General features: G+C 44.0%; 1 protein-coding gene across 2 annotated transcripts in view; it reads right to left on the minus strand.

Annotated features, from left to right (window-relative positions):
• PAPLN (papilin, proteoglycan like sulfated glycoprotein) overlaps positions 1 to 24,206 on the minus strand; it is a 67,780-nt gene that overhangs the window by 21,524 nt on the left and 22,050 nt on the right. Inside the window, exons 2-13 of one of the 2 annotated variants that reach the window (XM_033146291.1) lie at positions 23,758 to 23,820; positions 15,341 to 15,456; positions 13,474 to 13,534; positions 12,094 to 12,196; positions 10,846 to 10,976; positions 7,445 to 7,568; positions 6,924 to 7,004; positions 6,141 to 6,313; positions 5,367 to 5,490; positions 4,685 to 4,811; positions 3,417 to 3,482; positions 793 to 1,000 (exon numbers count right to left, since the gene is read on the minus strand). In XM_033146291.1, the coding sequence (XP_033002182.1) occupies positions 793 to 1,000; positions 3,417 to 3,482; positions 4,685 to 4,811; positions 5,367 to 5,490; positions 6,141 to 6,313; positions 6,924 to 7,004; positions 7,445 to 7,568; positions 10,846 to 10,976; positions 12,094 to 12,196; positions 13,474 to 13,534; positions 15,341 to 15,456; positions 23,758 to 23,817 (1,374 nt within the window). In that variant the 5' untranslated portion in view covers positions 23,818 to 23,820. The remainder of the gene's footprint in view (positions 1 to 792; positions 1,001 to 3,416; positions 3,483 to 4,684; positions 4,812 to 5,366; positions 5,491 to 6,140; positions 6,314 to 6,923; positions 7,005 to 7,444; positions 7,569 to 10,845; positions 10,977 to 12,093; positions 12,197 to 13,473; positions 13,535 to 15,340; positions 15,457 to 23,757; positions 23,821 to 24,206) is intronic. The other variant, XM_033146298.1, reaches the window with a different exon arrangement.

Raw genomic sequence — 24,206 nt, forward strand, 5'->3', positions numbered from 1 at the left:
AAGATATAAAAGGTAGGAATAATGCAAAAATTAGGAATAGGGATCCAGGAAATTGTTGTTTGGACCACCTAATTTCCTGCTTCCAGACTAACGTACTGATTGAAACATAATTATACTTTGGTTTTGACATGTCTGCAAATTTTGCAGTACATGGGCAGACCTCTTCCCCAATAATCACTACATTCAGTGAAGGGTCAGAATTTGAGTAAAAACATAAATTCATGAATGGCTGGAAATAACAACAACTAGCTTCCTCATGAGGTCAGCCTGGTGATGGCTCATGGGGATGTTTCATGAAAAGCAATTCATAAAATACACATTTCAGTAAATGACAACCGATTATCAGAGATGGCGAAACAAGGATGACTAAAATAAAGCTTTGCCAGAGAAATACATTTTGGGAAGGAATTCAAAGAATTAAGTATTTATATTGGTTTTATACCAATTTAACTGTCATGGCTTGCTCCCCAAATCCTGATGAACATCCTCATAATCATGTTACACAGCTCTAGCTTCTTTCACAAAATTACTATTCCCATGTTTTTTGGTGAGAGGGAAGGGCTATTCAATCTGTGTAAGCCTGAATTGTTGATTTCTCTCAAGGCGGAGGGGGGGGGGAATCCACCTCATGAGCAAAGAGGCACAGGCAAAGTGATAGTATATGAGGGGAGACTCAAGAGTGCAAAATGGGAGGAGTAGGTGAGCTTGTGCTTTCTTTTCCTCCTCAAGCCACCGAGGTAACTGGGCTATACTGTCTATATATGTTCACTGAACCTGTTAAGACAAACTCACCTCAGACCAAGGCCCTGTGGTCCATGCTGCACACTGACGCATGTTGCAAGGCTGTATGCTACGCGGCCTCTCTGTCAAGGATGCACACTCGGCATCATCCACAGCATTTTGAGAACCAGGTCCGTGGTGGGAGACGCAATAAACGGAACGAGTCTGGGTGCCTCCTCCACAGGTGGCAGAACAAGCTCCCCATTCCCCAATCTTCCAGCTGTAAATACAGAAGCAGCATCTCTCAAGGAACCAAGAAGCCAACTCTGGCAGCAAGAAAATCCATGGGACTAAAGGGAGGCTTGCCACTTTCAAGTAACTGAATTCAAAAAACAATAACTTGGGTGACAGCGAAAAGTATCTAAAAGCATTTAAAATGGTGTGACTGCAGATTAAAAGATTATGGTACTAGGAGGAATGGAATGGATTAAGAGGATAGTTTCAGACTGAATGGCTACAGGGTGCCTCAGTGGTGGAAGCTATTAGGTGCTGTGGAAGTCTCTCTCACAGAAAGAGCAGAAAGAAACTGAACTGGCTATGATAAAGCAAAGGTGCACATACTATTGAGAAAAAACAAGGTCATATATACTCCAAAGAAGGAAAATCTTTATGATTTATGATAACCTTTATTCTGTGACTTATCTTTATTTTTCATTATTAGAGAAATGGTCCAGGGGAAAGGGTTAAGCTTCTTTGATCTGATTCGGCATATGGCATTTTTTGGGCGAGGGGAACCCTCTGGAGACTGCTTACAAATTTTCCAGTGACCTGTCTAGACTAACAAAGTTTCCTCTACCTAGACCTGACATTCCTGAAATAACATGCTTTTCTATCTGCATGCTTTGACATTAAACCCTCCCAACCTTCCAAAGAACTTCCATCACAAAGTTGACAGCAGCAAGATCTATATTCAGAAGGAAAAGATTGTACGTGCAATCAATAGCCATTTGTCTATACTGAGCAGTAATGGACAATTCACTCCTCCAAGCTGCAGTAAAATAAACTCAACCCATCACGGCAGGGAAGGAGACCCAAAGTGATGCTATGCAAGAGTTTCCTTGAGACTGGAGGTCAGCTTCCCAAAGGAAGTCTACTGATAAAAATAAACTCAGTTGGCAGATGATCAATCTAGTCAGCTCTGTTATCATGGCCAGACAATACAAAAAAAGACTGCAAATTAGAAACACTGTCTGAAAATTTTTCTTGGTCCTAGAGGCCAGGAGGAATTTTGCCTGGTGCCACCCAGTGACAAGTGCTTTTATGATGTAATGGCCAATGATCAGTGCAATGAAATAAAACTTCTTCCCCATCCTGTGAACAGCATAGGATAATTTTAATGCAACTTCTTCTTCTTCATTATATTATTATCATGTCACTTTACCCACAACTTACAAAAACAATATAAACACTAAAACCAATTACAACAAACACAGCCAACAGACTCCTAAAAACACATCTATACAGGTAAGTCGGTTCTTACAAATCCTGCCCTATCCTAAGAGGCCACAAATACCTGAAACCTTTCAAATTAAGGGCCCAAAGCCCAGGTAAAAGGGCTATTTGGTGTCTACAAAATAGATAAAGATAGATCCGAAAAGCCCCCTTACTGTGTTGCCACTCTCCGGGTCTCCTGTGAAGGGGGCACATAGAGAAAGGCCTCAGATGGCGATCACAGGGTCCAGGTTAGTTCATGTTGGGAGAGGTGGTCCTCAAGGTATTGGGGTCCTGAGCCACATGAGGCATTATAGGTCTGAATTCAGCCCAGAAACCAACCAGTAGCTAGTGCAATCATGCCATTATTGGTGTTATATGTATGGATCTTCCTCCTTCAGACAACAATCTGGCTGCAGAATTCTGCACCAGCTGCAGTTTCTCAACCATCTTCAAAGGCAGCCTGAGTAATCACAATCTAAATGTTGCCAGTGCATAGACATGAGAAGTTAGGCTGTCCCTGTCCAGCTCCCATCAGCCCCAGCCAGCATGTCCAATGGGAAAGGATGGATGACCACAGGTCAGCCACTCCTAGGTAGGCAAAGCTCTGTTTCCCCAGCATCTACCACACTCTATCATGATTTACAGAGAAAAGCCAAAGCTATAAGCAGCCACTGAGACCATCACCAAGGAGGAAAGCTCCTCTAAGCAATCTAGAACAGTGGCTTTCAAACAATATCTTTAAGAACCCTGGCACAAGCGTAGCCAGGATTTTTGTTTGGGGGGGGGGAGGCTTTTGTTAGGTGGGCAGAACCTCAGATTTGTATTGATTTGGGAGGCAGCTGCCCTCCCTGCCAACACCTATGAACCCTGGCACTCCTCAGAAACTTGCCCTGGGTTCTTTGGTGTATGGTTGACCTTAAAGACAGCTTCTCCACTATTAGCAAATTGGTCCTGCGATCTGCAGCCAATGGATGCAGTCTTTGGGGCACGCACTCAGTTTACAGTGGGCAATGGTGAAGCTCCACAGGAATGGCCAGGATACCACATCATCCACATGAACTGAATGTGCAACTCAGAACACAACCCAGAGTTGCATGAATTTGTTCTGCACAATTCGAAAAAGTTTGAAGACCACTGTTGTAGGTGGGGAAAAGGGAAAGAGGAACTGAGCAGGGCCTCTGCAGTCACTTTCTCCTTGTTACCTCTTTGTTTGTAAGCTCCATGCTGTGTTGCGGCTCCATGCTCCCGGCAGATAGAGGTAAGATATCCTTTATATATATATAGAACAAAGATTTTAAAGCCAAAAGTGAATATATAGACATCTGGGGTTCCCTGCTACAGCATGACTGCAAATTGTCTTTTAGGGCCAAACTAGACGAGATGTTGAAAATTTATTCATGCAGCCCTGATGTGTGTGTTGTTGTTTTTAAATAAAAAAGCTGCTGTTGAGTTGGGGTCCAATTTGGATCAAGGCCATATGGGGGAGTGGCAGCTGACCCTTTCTTCCTGTACCAGTTCCCTGAAGCATCCCCCCAAAGTATTAGCCATGGAAGATTTTCAGGTATCTTATTGCAAGTGTCTGGGTTTTTTCTCCCAACCTCCACAGCTAATTGAAGCTGCAAGTGTGGGAGGAAATGGAGATAACCGTGTTAGTGTGTGTGTGAAGTTAAACCCACCTACTTCTAAACTATGACCTCAAATTGCCCCTCCTGCACTTGCATTTAGAGACAACACAAAGAAATACATCAGTGATACATTCACACATCTCCCATGTTTGGCTGATGCATGTGTATTGAACTGGGCATGCAATGATGCAGATTTGCTTGTGCCAGTCTAGTTACAAGGACCCATAAAATGGCACACTGGAAGTTAGCTTTGGATCCTGAGAAGTTCTAAAAGTGGAAAAGCTCCACAGCCCAGCTCTCTCCACAAGGGAAGTGTCATGTGGCAATTTGAAGGGAAACCTTAAAATCTGTACACTATCCTGAGCATAAATCTCATTCCTATATAAAAAAAATTCAGTGCCAGGACACAGAAAAATCATTCCACATCTCTGCAAATAATCACATCCAAATAACCTCTGGATGAAATTAAAATTAGTTCCCCACATAGGGACTTATCACTTACCACTTGTATTCACCACAATGGCTGCTCTCCAGCAATGACCCCAGCCTCCAACTTAGCTTGGAGAAGTTCTATGATCCTTCAGACTGAGGTTTTTGCCCTGTCCTTTTTAGCATTTTCAAAGATACTAAAACCACCCCATAATAGCTTGTCAGCACAAAGAATTGTCTTGAATAACCATCTGTTTATCATTTTCATGCACATTAGGAGCCACAATTTCTCCTTTATCTACATTTCCAATGACAGCATTAAGGGCAGAAGAGAGACACTGCCTAGGGATTTCAGAATTGCCAGGTTCATAGATCTAATGGTTCAAACCAGGCAGGGAAGCCAAATCAAGTCTCACCGTTTTGTCTGGGGACATTGCTGAAGGCCACAAGTTCGGTTATTTTCTGGCTGTGGTTTATCTCTGCACATATAATCAGGATATACTTCATTGTCAATAGTGCAAAAGACCAAGCGTGTCTGATAACCTATAAAAGAAAAACAGCAAAGGATGTTGGTTACCGTCACTCATCCACAGCAGCAGTTAAAACTACAGAGAGATTAGAAACACTATACATCTAAGAACAATATAGCAATTCCATCATCTTCATCGATGATGAATCGATCCAAGGAGCAAAATTTAAGTAGAAGGCTGTGTCCAAACGAGGGCATTCACACATATGTGGGTTGCTGTTTTTGTGTTGTCATCTTGTGTGCCTTCATCCACACATGACTGCTTTCAATTTTATGCCTGACAGAAGCAAAATGGAAATAGGGGGTGGAGTGTCAAATGGCACCACAGAAACCAGTAGCTGCCCACATAATGCTCTTCAGTGTGTCCACAGCCAGATAGCGAATGCTTTTATAATAGATCTCCTTCCCTTTTGGATTTTCCCTGAATTGGAAAAATCCGAGTTTCCTGCAGGCTGCCAGTTGGATGCTGAAAATGGCATGTGAATGGCAATGAAAAATTCAAGGCACATGCAGCTTCAAATCCACATTAAACTCCTGTGTGGAGTTAGCATCCTATGATAGGTCCTTACCTCCACCACACTCAGCACTGCATTCGCCCCAGGAACCATAGGCCCAGCTGTAGCCCAAGCTCTGCCTTTGTGTTGGCAGATAGTATTCATAATGTACCCCTTGGTTTGGCTCCTGGTTGATAAGCTGAAAAGGGAAGAGGCAAATAAGGTGTAATGCACATCACTGCTTTCTTCACTCTTGTAGCTGTGTTGTCTGGCATTGGCCCAGTTCGCCTCAAAAAGGCAGATGAGGTGGCAAAACCATTCCTGGAACTGGGCTTGTGTTCGCTGAGATCCATGTGATCACCCATCTGCTGACTGGAATGCTACAGCTCAGGAACTTTCTCTGCTTCATCTGGTCTATGTATGAACTACACCTAACACCCAGATCCTTGCCAAAGCACACTCCTTTTCTATCCACTGCTCATGTCCAGTTTGGGACTGTCCTCCCCACCCAGGGTCTACTTTATGCCTTGCCTATTTCACAAAGAACAGTCTTCCTTCAGTTAAAAGAAGGAAGCTGGGGAATAGGGCGTACCCTGCACCTCTTTCCAGCAAACAGGCAATAATCTAAATGGATCTTAATGCACAGTTGCGTAGGTAACACAGATGCAAGTTCTCTTATCCACCCTCAATGTTGGTTTTTTGGCCAAGAAACGGCTATTCTCCCTTCTGTCTACATGGCATTGCATTTTATTTAAGGTCCCTCAGTTCCCTCTGGGAATAATGCTGAGCACCCCCTCTGCGGAAGCTGGAAGAGGAGGGGGAACATACAAAACAGGAAACTGGGCTTACCTCAATGACCAAGGGCTCAGTAGTTGGGCCCCTGGCGTGAAGAAGTTCAGGTGCCAGATCCCCCTCAGAACCCCTGTCATAATGCACTACTGTGCTAGCAATATGCAAGGCACGGCTGAACTCAATCGTCCAGTGGCCATTCAGATAGTATGCTCCTTGTGCGTTCTTGATGGCTGAGGGGGAGGGGGAAAAAAACCCAGAGGGCACAAGGGGGGAAATGTAAAAGCTGTCTAGTTTGGAAACCAAAGACCCATTATTTCAGGCTCATTATAGAAGACTAATACCACATCCAGAATACACCTCTGTTGTTACATGGTTGTTATTACTGAGCATCCCATAAAAAGGATGTCAATAGCTTCAGGGTTTATTAATATATTAGAAAGTTTACTGAGAGCTGTGTGCAACATTGAACAAATGCTGTGAAATCAAATCGCCATGGGAAGCCAGTATCCTTAGACAGCTGACATCAGTTGCTCTCTTGTCCAAGTATCTTGCTTTTGTAGCAGACAGAGGCCCACTGCCAGACTTTCTCTGCAAGGCCAACCTTGTTACTTATATCCCAATCTCATCCATGAACTGAGCAATCTTCCACTTGCATTCTGAGTGGTATAGTCCCAGGACAACTGTACCATGTGAAATTTCTGGATATGCCGAATTAAGTTAATTTAATTAGAATTAAGTTAAGGGCACAATTAAGTGAAAGAATTGGGAATTATGTGCTTCAAGCCTCCCTCTCTCTCTCTCTCTCTTAACACAGAGCAATAGAAAAACTGTTGTACATACCCAAGAAGTTCCTGGTAGGTGTCGCTTCCTTAATCCGGATGCTTGTGGCCCCCATGGGAATGATGAAGATTTGATTGTAGCCTAGAGAAAGTGCAGCAAGTCAGGCACAGTAAATTCTGCTTACTAAGGCAGATGGTAATAGACAAGGAAGGCAGGGTAAAGTTGCCCTTTCATGTGCAGAAGGTGTTTTTCAGAATGAATAAGCAGGCAAGTGGAAGAAGACATAAATCCACTTGTAACTACTCCGTCGCTTTTGGATTGGTTATATCCAGATTCATATTGCCCATAAAGCAGCCCAGCCATGTAATTGATAAGTTACAGCCCAAAGCAGTGGTGCTAATGATCCATCAAGCTTATGCACTGATACAGTCAAGGCCTTTCTGTGCTTCAGCTCCTTGGGCCTTGAAGATATACCGTAAATGGATGAAGAAGCACAATGGAATCTCTCCCTGCCAGACCCAGCCCAAGCATTTTTTGCTATCTCACTACTGAGCTGATGTGGAAGATCCACTATTCTGTACCTTTAGGGAGGTTGGGCACATCAAAGAAGCCCTTCACCTCAAAACAGGCTCTGCCATCTCCGCCACATTGTAGGCACTTGTCTTCCTTCTTGGAAGAATCCAGAATGTTATCACAGCCAACGGCCTGTAAAACAGCAGAGTGTGAACCAAAATGCAAGTATGACTCAGAAGGCCTGGCAAGGAATGCCTTCATGAGAAAAGATAAAGGAAAGGCCTACATTTCATACCAAGTGGAAGAATCAGACGATACAGTTTTTAGAAATGTTTTGCGCACCTCTCCACTTCCCATGGTGAACGTCTGTGTTTTCTTTTGACCTACATTTGCCTCTGTTCCAAACACGTTCTGCAGGTTTTTGAAACACAACAAATCTGCAAAACCTGTTATCACAAGAACAGTGGGATAAATATACACCCGGCAAGCATCAATTTCTCTTTCAACCCACCTTCAAATCTCTGGAAGGAAGAACTACTGTCTGACTCCAGGTTGAGAAAATACCTACGTATGGTAGCACAGTGGGTAAAGCAATAGTCTTATGGTCACAACTATTAACCATATCCACTTGCAAAAATTAATAATCAATCTTTTAGTGTGGCAGCACCTATTCTCTAGAACTCCCTACCTGTAGATATGAGGAAGGCGGCTTTGTTGTACAGGTTGACACTTGCTAAAAACTTTTGTTTGTTTGCTTAGGTAAGTCTACCCAGACATTTAATTTTATATTGTACATTTGTTTTTTTTTAATCTGTTGATTTTATGTCTCTAGCTCTTACCTTATATAAGCAAGCAAGCAAACAAATGTTTACTGTTTTAATGTGTTGTTATTGCTTTTTTAATTAATAATTTATGTCATTTTATGTACACCACTTAGGCCCCATCTGCACTATACATTTAAAGCAGTATCATACCACTTTGTGGCTTTCCCCAGAGACCTGGGAACTGTAGTTTGTTCATGGTGCTGAAGATTGTTAGAAGACCCCTGTTCCCCTCCCAGAAGTACAATTCCCAGAGTTCCCCAGGAAGAGGGATTGATTGTTAAATGACTCTGGAAACTCTAGCTCTGTGAGGGGAATAATGGGTCTCCTAAAAGCTCTCTGTAGTCATAACAAACTACAGTTTCCAGGACTCTTTGTGAAAAGTCAAGACTGTTTTAAAAAGTACAATACTGCTTTAAGTGTATTGTGCAAATGGGACCTTAAGATATTTTTTTTATTAAGCAATCTTGTTCAATAAAATGAAATAACTTTCATCAGAGTATTCCCCCTGAGGCATAAACATGTCCAGTTGAAAAATGAGTCTGTATTCTTTTAACATTTAAGCAGTATCATCCAAATGCCAGACACATTTCAGCCACTAGTCTTCCCTGGCAGCTCAAGTTTCAAATACGCGAGTAATATATTACATAATTGCTTTGCTTGGGAAAAGACAACTCTTAAACTTGGACAGCTAAGAAACACCAGAGGTGAAAATACATATGGCATTTGTACGGACCGGAGCTTCTAAAAAAAGATGGCTGTGGTGTTTTTTTCTTTTGCCAACTATAAAAATGCCCATTTTAATGACGTTTAGATATTAAAATCTATAATGAAATGGAGCACAGTGTCCCACAGTAGCTGCCTGCTTGCCTCACGCTTCCCAAGAGAGCAGCCCCTCCATGAGCCAACACTCTCCCTCACTGGAGAAACCCACAGAAAGTACCGGTAGGCAGTCAACCAAAGTATGAGGGAAGGTGAAAGGTCATTTTACATGCCCTGTCCCCTTCACCTAATCCTCCAACCCTTGTGGGAAATGCCAAACAGCAAAGACAGCCTTTAGCAGGTGACCAAGCAAGGGGGGAAGCCAAGAGCCCCAGAAAGTCAAAGACAGGGAAGGGATGGAAATGCATGTTTACCTCTCTTGGGAGGAAAGTAAAGGAGGGGCAGCAGGAACCTCTATCCCACTTCACCTGCCCTCACCCCATTAAAGAGGACTTGTTTCTTTTTTGTCTTTGTGTGTCCTCTAGTGGTCATTGTTGGGGCTGCAGGAACTCAAAGCAGTCTTAACAGCCAAGGTGGCTTCTGACGTTTTGGATTACACAAGTCTTCCCTGCTGCTTCTCCCAGAGGAACTGGGAAACCCCTTTTGTTCCAGTCCCTTGCTTTTGTGAGGCACCACTGGTTTAAAGGCCCAACAAAGGCTTTCACCTCATGTACTTGGGGAGTCCAACAGAGCTCCGCTGAGTTTGCTGCCTCATAATAATTAGTGTGTTCCTCTTTCCATGCTCTGCCCCTTCCGGTGATCTGAGCCCAGAGAGCACATGCTGCAGGATCTGAAGCACGCGCAGACAAGCCACACACACAAAAAGTTGTCTGCATGCTATGTATCTAAAGCAGTGTTTTTCAACCTTTTTTGGGCAAGGGCACACTTGTTTTATGAAAAAAATCACGAGGCACACCACCATTAGAAAATGTTAAAAAATTTAACTCTGTGCCTATAAGTAATTCTCTTGAATAGGAATCAAATAAACACAATTTTTCCCACGGCACACCAGGCAACATCTCGCGGCACACTAGTGTGCCACGGAACAGTGGTTGAAAAACACTGATCTAAAGTACCCATAAATTAAAGTGAAATTGCCAAGTCTTAAGAGGTAACATCCTAGCAGGTAGTAGAAAAAAGGTAAGGGATCCAGACCAGAGTTCAAATCCCTGCTTAGCCATGGAGCTCACAGGTTAACATTGGGCAAGTCACTATCAGCCTAGCCTACCAAATGAAGTCAATAGTGGATGTTGGGAAGGGGTGAGGTGCCACCGTTCACCTGACCTGCTGTTTATCAAGAGGTAGACGGGTGAGCTGGCAGCAAGGTCAGCACAGTACCAATACACTGGCAGTGCCAATAGGACACTCCCACTGGTTTGTTTGCACTGTACTGACCTCGTCACTGCCTCAGTCCTCTCCTTCTCAGTAAAAACCCACCAGAAGTCAGAAGAGCGGCAGGGTCCCCACCACCACCACCACTCACACCATCTGCTACAGAACAAAATTGAGGGTAAAATGGGATAACCCCAGTGAGCATCTAAAAGGAAGGATAGGATCAAATCTGATTAATAAGACTTCCGGCGCGAGCGCCATTGACAGCAGCTGAGAGCTGTCTCGGCTCCGAGACAGCTCCGGTTCCCCCGGGGGCAGGAGTCCCGCAACTGCGCTGCGGGCTCCGGGAAGTCACGGGAAGAGCGTCCCGTGGTTAGGGCTCTCCAGTGGGCCCCGATGTGCTGTCCCGTTCTCAGGCATCTAAAAGGAAGGATAGGATCAAATCTGATTAATAAATAAGAGAATTAAGAGCAAAAGTGGGTGGGGAGAAAGGAAGTAAGGGGAGGGGGAGGAAGACGGACACAGTTTTCGAGAGAGAGGTAACAGAGGCCTACTTGGCAGGCTCCTTCCACACAGATATCATGCTTCCCTGGCTCACAGGGCGTCCCATCAGTCACTGTGTCTTTGTGCCTGTAGTAGAAGTTTTCTCCCTTTGGGATACAGTTTAGTTCACATTTATTGGGTGCTGTGAGGAGAGGAAAGCAAAAAAGCAATGTGTTAGTCAGCATGTTCTGTTTTCCCCACAAAGGCACATACAACGTTGTGCAGCTTTATTTATTTATATAAATACTTCTATCCCATAGAATATCTTGTGAAAACACAAGAAAATGGTTAAAAGTAGCATGGTACTCATCATTAAAACAACTGACTGCACAATAAAGATGCAAGCAACTGCATAGGGCAGGGGTTAGCAATCGTTTTCAGCAGGGGGGCCGGTCCACTGTCCCTCAGAACTTGTGGGGGCCGGACTATTTTTTTTTGGGGGGGGTGAACAAATTCCTATGCCCCTATGCCCCACAAATAACCCAGAGATGCATTTTAAATAAAAGCACACATTCTACTCATGTAAAAACACACTGATTCCCAGACCGCCCATGGGCCGGATTTAGAAGGCGATTGGGCCAGATCCATAGGGCATGTTCTTTGAGTCCCTGTATCAAATTGAAGAAGGATTTCATTGGGGTTCCCGTTTATTACAGCACACTTTCTATGAAGAAAGCTTTTTTCAGTACTGAGAGGGTTAAGCCTGATCATCAGTACCTAGAGAAAGGATTTTAAGGCTGGGCCATATATTATTACTGGTTTGAATCACTTGTAATCACAGACAATGTGAATTAGCTATACTAACAACAGGACTTTTTTCAGTCGGAACTTGCCAGAACTCAGTTCTGGCACCCATCAGGTGGGCACCATTGCCATTCTAAGAGAATGAGGGAAGTGTTCATGGTGAGTTCAGGCACCTCTTTTTCCAGAAAAATAGCACTGACTAGCAACAAGCAGGAGTTACCAACTCTACACTTTAAATACAATTAAAATATATTCAAGTCACCTTATGAACACACCTCAAAACCTCTCAAAATTTGGGACAAAGCCACCTACATACCGTTTGTGATCAAACTAGACTTCTCCACAAATCCTGCAAAATCTATTTCAAAGGACTCTAATCAGTTTTTGCAGGATGTAGCACTGCAGTACTGTCCAAGCAGAGATTTGATTCTAAAAGAAGCCATTTCCCTTTCTCCCTAATTCGCTATGTCAAATGAACTGCATAATCATTGAGTAAGAGTAAATCCAAGGATTACCTCCATAATAAGGAAGCCACTTGTATCTTTTTCCCTGAAATTCTGTCCCGTCAAACTCAGCACATTGCTCTGCTCGAAAATCTCTGGAGCCCTCAGGACAGTTCTAGGAAGGATGAGAAAGAAGTCAGTTATCTGGAACAAAGTCTGGAATAGAAGAAAATAAGCAGCTCTCTTGGAAGAACTATCCTGTGTGTGGCTTTCTGTATTTTCTTCAAGTCAGTCTAACTTATGGAAGGTGAAACAAAATAGAAAATTCTTTCCAGTAGCACCTTAGAGACCAACTGAGTTTGTTCTTGGTATGAGCTTTCGTGTGCATGCACACTTCTTCAGATACACTTCTATTTTGTTTCGACTATGGCAGACCAGCACGGCTACCCACCTGTAACTGGAATTATGGAAGGTGGTTCAGGATCCTCTTATTTTAGGCTTCCTTGTTTTCAAAAGGCTTTGGGTATCACCAGCATGCAACTGGAACCAGTGAACTAAGTGCTGATGCATGGATACCTGGGTTCAAATTGCCACTCAGCCATGAAGCTCACTGAGTGATCTTAGGCTAGTCAGTGGGCACAATAAGTGAGGAAAACTATTCAAACCTTCTATTCCTTCCCATTCAGAGCTCAGGCTTCAGCCTCTATTTTTTTATGCCTTTCTTCTTACCTTGCACTATAAGAATATTTCAAATGCAATGTTGAATATCAATGGGAAGGCTACTAAAGATCATGGTGATCAACAGAAAATGGCATCTATTCGGTGGAGACTACATAGCACATTTCTGGGCTTGTTTATATAATCATGGGAACTACATAGATACTACTGCTTCTTCTTCTGCCTACTCAAAATTTCCATGCGTAGCCATTTTTCAAAAGTTTATTGAGAGTCTTTCACCTCAGTTCAACCTCTACTTCATCCCCCAAATACATAAAAAACTAAAGTCAAGGAAATACTATCCAGGGATAACAGAGTGCTTACATAATATGTTTATAAAAGAAATTACTCTATTCAGAAGCAGATGTAAATACATACGCTGTACAGTTGTGCAATAGAAAGGTTGTACAAAGTTTGTTCAATATAGTATAAAATCCCATTTGTCAGGAAACTAGGGGGAAACAAATTGTATATATCAATGATCACATCCTTGTACTCAGTGTTTGCTAATGTCAATTAGTTCTGAATAGCTGTCGTGAGGGTGAGAATGGTGTCCTTTTACTCATCTGTTAGCCCATTTGTTTTTATGACAGAGTTGGTTCAAGGAAGTTCATTAGTAATCTTCCTTAAGATATTGTGTAGGTGTCAGATGTAACTGGCGTGGGGGGGGGAATCTTGAAGCTCTTGAAGGAATAGGGAGAACAGCAGCATAAAAGGACTCAATGGTCAATTTACCTTAACATTGCACGAGCGATAGTTTCGGGTCGGTCCTATGCAGCTGAACCCACCATCTGCCCTGAAAGAGAGATCAACAATCTGCAATGGCTTGGGGGGAAATTATAAATGACAAAAATCTAACTTATCGAGTCATTCTTACATTTGCTAATAAAGTGCTAGCTGTCAGTGAAGTCTTCTGATAGGAAGTTTCATGGTAGCCTTTTATGACATCTGTTTCCTTGTAAGGGAATGAGGCCCAGGTCACATTACTTCTCCCAGCCCAGTTCAACTATGGTTTGTTGAAGCAAGAACAAGTAATAAGCTTGAGCACTCTCTGCCTTCCCCTCACATGCCCACCTTCAAAAGGTATTTCTTAATTGATTAAACCAGTGTCCCAGCCAGAATTGCAAGCCAGATCAGAGAAATAAACAGAGACAGTAGGAAGACTCCTGGATAGCCAGTACTAGCCTTGAAGTAGTATCAGTTCTCCAAAACAACCACAACCTCCCACCCACCAACAGGCCAGTGACATGCAGACTCCTGTCTCTTGGTTTGCTGGCATGCAAGCTGCTCATTTCCCCCCTCTCTCACTTCCCCCTTGCACCAGGCAGAGCACTAGGCTCAGCCACCACCTTGCCGGAAGATAGATGTGACCCGAAATCCACACAAGCCTAGCTGCATGGGAACCATTCTATGAGCAGCTGGGAAAACCCAACTACCGGTATATGGCCCCTAGGCCAATTACATGGATCCCACCAATGTATTTGCTGCACAGTTGCCCCTCTACCTATATGGCTTAGGAGAGCTGCCCATAGAAAAATAACGACCATACAGCTTGGATAGTGTTTTTAGAAAGTTCTCTAAATTGTAATTAATCAGTAGTGGTTTCTGGTGAGCTAGTAACTAAAGAAGGACAGAACCCTGCTGCATATAAAATATTGGTGCGTAGTGATAAGTTTCCAGCTGCTATAATTTCCCATCATGTGAATTCACTATACTTAGAAGTACTGTGCCTTTGGGAAGGGAGGGGCATTGCCTTCTCTGATGCCAATCAGTACTGGAAAGAGCTACAATTCAGTCAGTAGATAAACCCTTCAGGCAGATAAACACTCTGGAGAAAATGCAAAATTCACAGGGCAATCTTAGACATGTTTATTTCACAGTAAGCCCCACTGTGTTCAATGGAGCTGACTTTCCGATAAGTGCATTTAGGATCACGGTCTCAGAAAGTTGGTGGTATATCAAATCTACATTTAGAACAGCACCTCTAATAGTTCTGCAAAGTGAGACATGGCTGCAGAAAATGTGATGGTTTTTCAAAGCAACATCGAGGCAGAGACTATGTATTTAATAGTATTCTCTGTCTGGCCAGTTTCATCCAGAACATACAGCTCTGCCTGCCCTAGCAGGCTCAGGCATTTTTACTACCACATAGATATGGCATCTAGTCTTTCTCTAGCCTTCACAAAATGGAATCATGCTAACCATGTCCCAGTTGATTCTACAGCTTTTGTGAATGCAGCAGCAACAACCGAATGGAATTTCAGTTTTGGAAAAACAATCATTGCCCAGACCTAGTCTTCTCCTTAAAGGGATTTAGTCTGCAGTCTTAATCCAATGTACCTGAGAGTAAGCCCCATTGAATTCAATAGCTCTTATTTCTGAGTAGACATGATTAGAACTGTGTTGCTAGACCACTTCACGCATTTTGTGGTCTAGCCCACAAAACATATTTATCATGGCATATAGGTTTAATATTTAAGTTCCAGATAGACTCTTTGTTGCTTTCCCTACAGGGGAGCCAACCCAACAGCTGCTCTCCCCTGTATTGGTGAAGGCTTCGGCTTCAGGAGGAGAAAGCCGGCAGGGAAAGAGAGGCTCTTACCTTACTGAGTAACAGCGTCGCTGCCGAAAACTTACACCTCCACCGCAGCTCCTGCTGCAGTCGCCCCATTCTCCCCAGCTCCCCCAGAAGTCCGTTTGCCTCTTTGCTTTACGAGCCTGTAAGAAAGAATGCAGTTGCATGTATATTTTATTGAATGAAATATGTATACTGCTTCTTCAGGGTCCCTTCCCAACTCTACAATTCTATGACCATAAAAATCTCCTTAAGTGGAAAGAGGACCAGCATTTCGAAGCCTGAAAGCTACACATCAGAGTTGTAACACTGATGAGATGAATGTTGGGTTGTGTGTAGAATGTACAAAAATAACATTTAATTTGTGTAAACTTAATATGCAAGAAGAAGAAGGTCCTATTACCTTTACTAAAATTTTATTATTTATTATTTATTTCATAAAATTTATATACTGCTTTATTAAATAAAACCTCAAAGCAGCTTACAAAAAAGAACAAAACAATAGGATTATTAGTAAAAACAATTAAAATATTTTTTTAAAAATCAAAATCAGCAAAAAAGCAAAACACACACCAGCATTCTAAATATACGGGTAGGCTTGTTAAAAAACAATAATATGTTTTTAGCTGGCACCGAAAAGACAGGGAGTCAATAGGCAGGGAGTTCCAAAGTGTATGTGGCACCACACCAAATGGCTGATCTCTTACAAATGCAGAACAACAACATAAGCCCTGTACGATGGGCAAGCCCTAAGCTCAGTGGTTTAGACCACAGCACCCCCCGCATCCCATACAGGAAGATTAAACATCTACAAACCACCCAGCAGAGCATAGAGTTTAATTTTGCATCTTAAATGTTTGAATTTGACCAAAGTTCGTACAGGGCTTATGTTAAAAACCGGTTAATTTAGTGACTTCTCGGTCCATTTTCTGATTAGATGCCCAATCTTGTTTAAATATAAAGTCTTCCAGGTTGAAAAAACATGAGTCTACCAGCATTTACTGATGGCCCCAATGTGTTTCTCTCTGAGCTTTCCAGCTGCTCTAACTGGTTTAAGCCCCAAATAAAAAAGATCCAGCTGCTAGAATACTCTGAATTAGTCTGCTGAGAAACAAATCTTCAAGGGGCAATACTGGTTTCAGACACATTGTGTTTTATAGATTATATACTTAGACCTTAGACTATTACCACAATCAGGGCTGGCCTTCGTCATTTTCACACAAGAAGAAAAAAAGGTCAGGTAGTAAATGCACAATTATTAGAACTCATGGTCTTTTGCTTCTTTTTTCTTTCAATGACACACAAAGATAAAGGAGAAAAAATGACATCCCTTTGAGCAGGCCAGGCCCAAGACATTCTGCTGCCTAAGGCAAATAATAGGAGGATGCCACTGTCCCATTGCACATACAGAAGCTGACTGGGCTGACAGCTGATTCCAGGGCTGGTCTTCCCATTAGCGAACAGAGACTATTTACTCTGCCTGTGTTCTCCAAGCTCTGGCAGAACAAGCAGGTTGCATACTGCAAAAATGAAAGTACAGTACAATAACACGCTCAGACAGAAGAGATAAGACAATCTTCTGTTCCCACACTCTTCTCAGACATCTCATGTGATTTATACTAATCACACTAGCCAGCATCGGCTACATACCGCATTTTCACTCCATAGGGCGCACCGGACCATAGGGCGCATCTCGTTTTTAGAGGAGGAAACCCAGGGGAAATTTTTTTTCCTGGTTTTCCTCCTCTAAAACCCCTGTTTTTTTGAGGATCAGCCAAAAGTTTAGCAACTTTTTTGCAAAGGGAAAAGCCCTGGTTTTTTTGAGGATCAGCTAAAAGTTTTGCAGCTTTTTTTGCAAAGCGGAAAGCCCCGGTTTTTTGAGGATCAGCTAAAGGTTTTGCAGGTCTTTTTGCAAAGGGGAAAGCCCTGGTTTTTTGAGGATCAGCTAAAAGTTTTGCAGCTTTTTTTGCAAAGGGGGAAAAGCAAAGCTCCTTTTGCAAAGGGGGAAAAGCAAAGAGGAAAAGCCCCCTTTTTATGGGGTTCAACTCACATTTCTGCAGCTTCTAAAGGAAAGGGAGCCTTTTCTACAGTTTCCAGACAGATAATCTAATCAGCCAGTCACATGTTGCTGGGGAAACAAACAACCTCCCTCTGCAGCACATTCAACAAAGGAGGGCGGGGCAAGAGGGCGGGGCTGAAAGGGAGCCGGGGACTCTTATCTCTCTCCCTGTCTCTTGCTGATCAGCTTCTGAGCTGGGTCCTTTCAACACCCCCTTTTCTCTTTGTAAAATAAAAAGCACGATCCTCTTTTGGCCCCTGGGCAATTCAGCTCCAGGGACCACCACTCGCTCCATAAGGCGCACATATATTTCCCCTTACTTTTTAGGAGGAAAAAAAGTGTGTCTCATGGAGCAAAAAATACGGTAAAATCCCAACAGTGTGCAGCCCACCCACTGGTTCTGTGTCAAAGTACTCTTGCTGCCCACTTGGTATGAAAAGTTGGACCACCTTGTTCTAGAGCCAAGGCACCAAACAAGGTGCCCTCTAGATGTTATTAGGCTTCAAGTCCCATCAGACCCAGCCAGCATGGCAAATGGGCAGGGATAATGGGAGTTGTGGTCCAGCGACATCTGGAGAGCGCCATGTTGGCTACCCCTGCTCCAGAGGATAGCAACTGGAAATCACCAAGAACCTGCTGAATTAACTGCTCAACTTTTATTGAAAGGTCTGTCCAAGCGTACTGGAAGTTAATACCAATCACCTAATTTACTCCTAATTACTTCCAGAGTTCTGCCGGGTATTTTGCTTGTTCCTCTCATTGGACTGCACTACAGATACAAATGCATTAGAAGATGATCTTTTGAGTTTTATGGAGAAGGAGGTGTTTAATAGAATTTCATATGGCAGCCTTGAAAAGCCCTTCTCAGAAAGCTAGTGATGCTACAATTAGTATCACTACAGCTTAACAAACCAAGTAATCCAATTACTAGGCTTGACTTTGCTCTGGTACAAACTGTGCTGCTGGCAAATAATCCCAAGATTATGAGCAATAATGAAGATATTGTTACACCGACCCGCCTTCTCACCCTTCTCACCCGAATTGTGGTGACATGTTCCTGGGCACAGGATTTGTCCAGATTTGGTTCCCTTTGCAGGGAGATCACTGGAGGCTTATTGGCATTTTGTAATATGTGTGTGTGTGTGTTTATCTCTCAAAGGAGTCCAGGGTGGCAAACAACAAGGGGAAAAACAATAAAAGCATATTTAAAACAATTCTAATACAGATACAGACTAGGAAAGATATACAGTGGTACCCCGCAAGACGAATGCCTCGCACAACGAAAAACTCGCAAAACGAAAGGGTTTTGCGAGTTTTTAGTTGACTCGCGAGACGAATTCGTCTATGGCTCTTTTTCGCAAGACGAATTCGTCTGGCGAGGTACCACTGTAAGCACCGGATCCTCGCCCCGCCGTGTTTTAAAGCTGCAGGGAGTGCTGCTGTTCGCTCCTTGCAGCTTTAAAACGCGGCGCGGCGCGGATCCGGTGCGCGGGGGGCGGCGTCGGATCGCGCACGGCCATCCAAAATGGCGGCGCGATCCCCCCCGCCCCCCGGAGCCTTGCCCCGCCGTGTTTTAAAGCTGCAGGGAGTGCTGCTGTTCGCTCCTTGCAGCTTTAAAACGCGGCGCGACGCGGATCCGGTGCGCGGGGGGCGGCGTCGGATCGCGCACGGCCATCCAAAATGGCGGCGCTATCCCACTCCGCCCCCCCGCGCACCGGAGCCTCGTCGCGCCGTGTTTTAAAGCTGCAGGGAGCCAACAGCAGCACTCCTGTTCGCTCCCTGCAGCTTTAAAACGCGGTGCCGCGCCATTACAGGGAGCTGTAAAGGCTTACCTTTTTCTCCAGTCGGGAGGGGTGTTGTGCATCGTGTCCATCTTGGATCGACTGTGCATGTCTGCGATCTCCAGACATGCACAGTCGATCCAAGATGGACCCGATCCATCTTGGATCGACTGTGCATGTCTGCGATCTCCAGACATGCACAGTCGATCCAAGATGGATGCGATGCACAACACCCCTCCCGACCGGAGAAAAAGGTAAGCCTTTACAGCTCCCTGTAATGGCGCGGCACCGCGTTTTAAAGCTGCAGGGAGCGAACAGGAGTGCTGCTGTTGGCTCCCTGCAGCTTTAAAACACGGCGCGACGAGGCTCCGGTGCGCGGGGGGGGCGGAGTGGGATCGCGCCGCCATTTTGGATGGCCGTGCGCGATCCGACGCCGCCCCCCGCGCACCGGAGCCTCATCGCGCCGCGTTTTAAAGCTGCAGGGAGCCAACAGCAATGCTTCTGTTCGCTCCCTGCAGCTTTAAAACACGGCACGGCGAGGCTCCGGTGCGCGGGGGGGCGGAGTGGGATCGCGCCGCCATTTTGGATGGCCGTGCGCGATCCGACGCCGCCTCTCCCCACCGGAGCCTCATCGCGCCACGTTTTAAAGCTGCAAGGAGCGAACAGCAGTGCTGCTGTTCGCTCCCTGTAGCTTTAAAACATGGCGCGGCGAGGCTCCGGTGACGGTCGGAAGGGGCCCCCGGACTTTTTTTCCCATAGGAACGCATTAATTAAATTTTAATGCGTTCCTATGGGAAACGGTGCCTCGCAAGACGAAATTTCCGCAAGACGAAAAGTCTTGCGGAACGAATTAATTTCGTCTTGCGGGGTACCACTGTAAACTTAAAAGGCTTGTTGAAAGAGGAAGGTCTTCAGCAGCACCTGTCTAATATTCAAGGGGAGGGAATTCCAATGAATGAGTTCCACAACACTAAAAGCCCAAATCCTACATTGTGCGGAACAGACTTTCTGATAAGATGCTATCTTCAAGAGGCTCTTGCCTGCAGAGTGAGGTGATCAACTGGGTAAACAAGGCATGAGATGAACTTTCAGGTATCCTGGTCCCAAGCTGCAGAGGGCTTTATAAACCAAAACCAGCACCTTGAACTTAGACTGGTAGCCAAATGACAGCCAGTGCAATTCTTTCAAGGCTCAAGTAACAACTTGGCAATGATCCAGCACCAGTGAGCAGCTGAGCCACCACATTTTGCATCAGCTGCAGCAGACAGACCAAACTCAAAGGCAGTCCCACATACAACACAGTGCAGTAATTCAACCTGGAGGTTACTTAAAAATATACCTAGGAGCAGTGCTCCTGTATCAGATCAGATGCTTACAGAGCCCAAACTCAGCTCTTTGTCTCTTTCTACAGTCTGCTTTCTATTTTATTCACAGATACCCAGATGGCAACATCCCCACGGGTAGGGAAGGGGACAATATATATGTTGTATGCAGTCACTGACTCACACTTGCACACATGAAAAGGTTAACCTGAGCTCAGGTTGCCAGTGGGTGTGGCTTAGCATGCTCTGCCCCTTTTCCTTCTCTTCATGCTTCTTGGAACAAGCAAGGAGCCATGTGGCTATGGCTCCCAACTACTGTAAGGTAAAGGTAAAGGGACCCCTGACCATTAGGTCCAGTCGTGGCCGACTCTGGGGTTGCGGCGCTCATCTTGTGTTACTGGCAGAGGGAGCCAGCGTACAGCTTCTGGGTCATGTGGCCAGCATGACTAAGCAGCTTCTGGTGAACCAGAGCAGCGCACAGAAATGCCGTTTACCTTCCCGCTGGAGTGGTACCTATTTATCTACTTGCACTTTGACGTGCTTTCAAACTGCTAGGTGGGCAAGAGCTGGAACTGAGCAATGGGAGCTCACCCTGTTGCGGGGATTCGAACCGCCAACCTTCTGATCAGCAAGCCCTAAGCTCTGTTGTTTAACCCACAGTGCCACTACTGTACTGTACAAGAAAAACTAAGTGAACTCAATCTTTCCCAAAGGGAGGTGTTAAAGCCTAGATCTTTGCTAGTCTGAAGATTACATGTTCTTTTTTTTGTAAGGAAACATAGTTATTTTCTTTATAAACCATTTGGAAACTTTTTTTCATTTTTGTTTTACTGCCGATATGGATAAAAACCTGTCTGAAGTAACTTCTGGAAACTCTGTGAGTAAAACATAAACTTATTTATTTGCAATGCTGAGTATCTGTGATTTATTCTAACCTAAGGATTTTTGTGAGGAACATTTATTCAAAGGTGGATGGTGGCAGATGTAAATCTAACCAAGCTTTAATGTGCTTGGAGATCACAATTATGTTTAGAAGAGAGAGTAAGAATCTCACTCTCCAATATACCCCTCTTTCAGGTATTTCAGAAGGAGAGCTAATGAGAACAAAAGGAAGGTGCTTGGCAACTCTGTCAGGACTACGAAAGCAGTCTTCAGTAGTGCCCTGACCATTTACCCTCTCCTGTCCAATTCCAGTCTTAAACAATATGAAAGGTTGTCTGGACCAGTGAAGACTTAGTACAGGAAAACAGTACCAGGAAAACAAACAAACAAACAAATGCTAATAACCCTTGGAGAATATTTATGAGACTGTGCAAAGAGGCGCGCCAGATGCTCAGTAACACAGCATATCCAATCTTTATATCAAGAGATATGCAGGTGGGATACAAGCTCACCTATTACAATATTAAAATAGAGTCAACATGTGTGTCCTGTGCAGGGAAGGCTCAAAGCACTTAGCCCATGAAGGAATAAATCATTTCTTGTAATCATTTCTGTAACTCCTGATTCATTGCCTCAGTGAGACAGCTTGTTTGTAAAAAGCTTTCAAGGTGAAATGGGATAAGTATATTTAACATGCATAATAACTCCACAGTTATCAAGGAAATGCACTTGTACAAAACAGGAACCTCCTGGGCAAGGGAAGATAAATAAAGTACTGACAGCAGAAGATGAAACAGAAGATGAAACAGGAATACAAAGTAGCATACTAAATAGCAGTGTATTAATCTTCAAATGTCAGATGCAGAATAGTCAATACCTAAAAAGTAAAGGTAATCTAAGCTGATAAATGTTGGCGCTGCAATGCACTCAAATATACATATACAATAAACTTGTTTTTAAAAAATTATAATTCTTTTGCCAACAGCTAACGGCAGAAATAAGAGCCAGTACCGCATCAGTTTTTGCTCTGGTTCCCATCCAGAAACCAGGGAGTCCAGATTATGCTAACCGGATGTCTTTGAAGGCAAACTCTGGTGCCATAGTACAATGCATGTACTATGCACTGATGCAGAATTTGGTATTTATTCTGGGGCAAAGGTAAAGAGCAATTGGCATTTGGGTGGTGGGGGGGACATCTAATTCTCTCTGTGTGTGTTTTAAGAAAGAGCATTCAATCATTTAAGTCCCCCCACCAGCAGTCTGAAATTGTCCAACCCCAACAGCTCAATTAGAACTAATCCATATTTGAGGCTGAAATGGGGCCAAAAAACAGTCATAAGTCCTCTCATCCCTCCTGGTGTAGTGACACTGCGGCACGGCAGAGGCTTCACTGGGGCACCGACATGGGAACTGGAACTGTTGTGCCCTTCCTGATGGGGGGGGGGAGAACACACACACACCTGTACGTGAGCCTATCAGGAACCAGATCCTAGCCTGCACCCTGCTTTGGCAAATGGGGATGCAGGCTGGGACTTAGGCTGTGCCAGGGGGTGGAGCCAATGGTGGGCTTCCCTTGGATCCGCCCCTTGCCCATTATATGGGTTGGGGTATGGGGAGCATGATGCCTGGTCCTGCAAGGCGATACATATAATTGGTCATGTTGCAGAGTTAAGTACTGTACTTTAGCATCACCCTTATTCAAATTAGAGAGTTTTAAGACCACCATGCTTAACCTGGGCTGTATCATGTCCAACATTTCTTAAAAACCTAAAAAAGTAGGGCATGAAGAAGGAATGATTTTTGAAGCTATCAAAACACATTTTGTGTAAAGATGGCAGTATATCTATGGGAACACAGTCTCTTCTCAGAAATACATTACATTCTACTTTCTTTGACGTTGGTGATGGACCTCCCACCAACTTCCAATGGGCAGGTTCCAGCACATTGTTGACTCTCTTAATTCCCACTCACTGATCTGAAACCACTACAATTTCTACAACAATTATGGTTGTTTAAACAATTAAGATTAAAATCAGCCCTGCTGGATCAGATGAAAAGTCTAAATAGGACTGCTTCCTGTTTTCCACAGTGGTCAACCAGATGCCTATGGTAAGCCCACAAGAAGTCCACACAGACAATAGCTGTCCCCCATTATTCTTCCCAAGCAACTTGAGGTATGCTACTTCTGATTGTGGAGAGAGCATATAGCCATAATGACTAGTAGATGTTGGTAGCATTATTATCTTTTAATCTGTAGATAATTTGTAATTTTTCATCTACCAACAAAGTTGCATAAATGGCACTCACGTGCTGATCTTCCTAGCATGGTTTATTACTTTTGCTCCGTTACCTGACTCGAGCTCCAGAACCAGCCACTCACAAGAACATCTGAATACTTACCGCCAACGTGGAAGAAGGCATCACTGTTAGTATAAGCAGTAGGAACACAAATGTCATCATGTCCTGTGGGGGTGAAAACAGAGTTACTCATCTCAGAAGACAAAATTTGTGTTAGCTAAATTGTTTTGTTTTGTTTTGTTTTGTTTTGTTTTGTTTTAAACAGGGTTGGCTCTAAGTTACTGGGGGAGAAGGGACAGAAAGTCCCTAGCAGGACCTCATCACTGTCAACATTGGTTCTTCATCTGTACTCTTCCTCTGAGGTCAGTATGCTTGGCTACCAAGGAGAGGGCAAGACAAACTGAGGTTGTTGCCAGGAATGCCTCGCCTGGGAGGGTGGAGCCACAGCAATAGCCTTCCAGCAGCAGAGTAACTGCCGTTTACCAGGAAGGGATGACATGGGTGGTGCTGTATAGACATATCAGCAGAGTAAATCTAGTGCTCCCGCTCCT

This window comes from Lacerta agilis, chromosome 1 (assembly GCF_009819535.1).
Source record: "Lacerta agilis isolate rLacAgi1 chromosome 1, rLacAgi1.pri, whole genome shotgun sequence".
In the NCBI taxonomy this organism is placed as follows: domain Eukaryota; kingdom Metazoa; phylum Chordata; class Lepidosauria; order Squamata; family Lacertidae; genus Lacerta; species Lacerta agilis.